We start from the raw sequence: 2,500 nt of genomic DNA, 5'->3' as shown, positions 1-2,500 counted from the left end.
CTGAGGAGTCGCCATTTTTCATTGGATCCAGAATGATACGCGCGCTGCCGCTCCAAAATTAGCTATTTAATTTCGGCAGACATCCAGGGTTTGTCAGTCGGATGTATTTGTACACACTTAGCCGGGAAGTAGATGTTGATTGCATTGCAGAGGTCATCAGAAAACGACGTTGTCAGACTGTCTACCGGTAAGTAATCAACTGCGCATGTGTGTGCAAACCAGCTATGTGAACTAACCCATCTCCCAAAGGCATTGAGAGCCGACTCAGGAAAGTGACGCGTTTTAACTACTTTTTTCTTAGCCGTCAGTTTGCTAGAGCCATAGTTAGAGTTGGGTACCCAGTGATTCCGAACAATGGTCAGTGGTTAGCTTGGGTTAGTGGTTAGCTTGGGAAACCCTTCATTAAAAAAACAAGTTAATCATGTCAATTTAACACTTTCGTTTTAATTTTCCGTGTTAAATACCCATTGTTTTTCTATCATTGTATTTTCCAGTGCCCCACATTCACGCTGTTATTTAGTATTCATACCTATTTAGCTCTATTTCATAGATCACACCGACTAGCGGTTCATTTGTATTCCCAACTGACGATGGATGTTGGTCATCCAAAACATGTATTGTACAATCAAAACTTTGTGTTTCTACTTTTTAATTTTTTTTTTTATATTTTGCATAAGAAAAGAATTTAGGATTAGCCTAAGACACAAACATGACCGCCGACACTTCATATAGCAATAATTTCTGTCTGTCATCTTCTGGTCATTCCAGCTGCGATTTCTCTCCATACGACAAAGCCTGGATTTGGAAAGCATTGAATCCAATGGGTCCGATAATATTTCTTAATTTTAGGCTTTTAGTGAGGTAGTCATTTATCGCAGACCTTCTTTTCGAAAGTTTCGTATCTTCCAGCAATTTTTCACTGCGGTTGATTTTTGTGGAGAAATTGACCTAATTTGGTCACAGTGCAATGTCTTTGCCATCATGAAAGTGGGAAATGCTATAACCTTAGCCCAGTTGTTTCAAATAATCATGCTTATGCACCAGCACTATACCCTAGGTTGTCAATAGCGGTTGGCAACCCTACAATACAGAACTCAAGTTACCTGGTGTGATGACGGATTTGGTTCTCGCGGATTGCAACCTACCCGAATCGCCTGTGAGCCCAGGATACTTTCATGAAGTTGATGAAGGAACCCCTGCAGCTGGACTTGTGATATCTGTGTCCAATGATGGAGAACACAAAAGCAACGAAAATCTTACCTTTATATCGTACGATTCAGCATGCATGAGATGCAATATATCCTCTGGTTGCTCCTTGAAGGTTAGTGACCTTTGAATGTAATCATCGTTTGAGTGTATCCGAGAAGCTTTGTACGCTTAGTGAAAAAACACTTCCACATAATAACTTATTTCCTATGGATCCTACAGGAGTTTCGGAGTTCTCGAGCTCACAGCGCTACACTTCAAAGTACAGGTCTCATGTTTTTGTTTATCAACATGCTCAGGTGCTTAGCCAATATATTTTCGTTCGTAAGTTTATTTAACCAGATGATGTATGTTTTACTAATTTTCTTTCTAGGAAAATTCGTGTTTCATCAATGGTTACTGTTTTGCCCCTAACGAGAGCAATCCCATCGATTTCTGCTCTCAGTGTCTTCCAGATGTCAACACAAGTACTTGGACTAAGCGGCGAGGTACTCTTATAGCCACGACGTACTTATCCATTGTTGGTATCGTATTTTAGCGTATACTTAAACAGTGGATAGCTTTGCCGATATCCTTTGCTATTCACCTCCGAGCAATTCGCGCGGAATTTGCTCCCGAAAATGTTATAATCTTTGCAGGAATAAATGAGTTAAAATCATCTTTTTGTGCTATATTATCTCACTGTTTTAGTATATACTAAAACAAATATTCACCTCAGTGTCGGTGGGTAGTGGTGGATATTTACCTCATCGCTTCGCGGCTCGGTAAATATCCACCACTAGCCACCTCCACTTCGGTGCCATGATAGTTGCTAACTATCTGTCTATCCGTCTTTTCTGTCCCTAGTGAGGATGTTTAGGGCCCTGGTCTTAAGGTGCTTAGTTCCAGGGTTCAAGTTCAGCTTTGACTACCAGTATAGAGATGTTCCATGTAGTCTCTTGTTCAAGTTAACTAAAAATTGGTTTGCCTTCCGCTAGTGGATATCATTAGCTGATTAAATTCTCAACCTCGGATAATGCAATTCTAGCTTTCTCATATGTTAACTGGATCTCGGTTACCAGCCATTATACCTGCGTTTGGCCTCATATGGAAATGAATGCGGCAAATGTCGCTCAGCATAAAACCACTTTCCGGTCGTTTCTTAAACTTAAATAAAATTTCGCAAATCTAAAGGTTGAGAATTTAATTTAACAATTATTCCATTCGCCCTTGCTGGATACGAGATTGGTAATTGCTATTTACCATGTCGTATTCAACGCTGGCTCATGGAATAATTGTTAAATATTGTATTATA

The 2,500-nt window shown here is 39.9% G+C and overlaps 1 protein-coding gene across 1 annotated transcript in view; it reads left to right on the top strand.

Moving 5' to 3' along the window:
• The window catches only part of LOC138017422 (neurogenic locus notch homolog protein 1-like), an 87,284-nt gene that overhangs the window by 47,116 nt on the left and 37,668 nt on the right, over positions 1-2,500 (top strand). The window contains exons 8-9 of the mRNA XM_068864512.1: positions 1,058-1,321; positions 1,580-1,694. Coding sequence (XP_068720613.1) covers positions 1,058-1,321; positions 1,580-1,694 — 379 coding nt within the window. The remainder of the gene's footprint in view (positions 1-1,057; positions 1,322-1,579; positions 1,695-2,500) is intronic.

This window comes from Montipora capricornis, chromosome 9, assembly GCF_036669925.1.
Source record: "Montipora capricornis isolate CH-2021 chromosome 9, ASM3666992v2, whole genome shotgun sequence".
In the NCBI taxonomy this organism is placed as follows: Eukaryota; Metazoa; Cnidaria; class Anthozoa; order Scleractinia; family Acroporidae; genus Montipora; species Montipora capricornis.
Note: the sequence above shows the minus strand (reverse complement) of the source record. Positions and strands in the feature narration are given on the sequence as shown.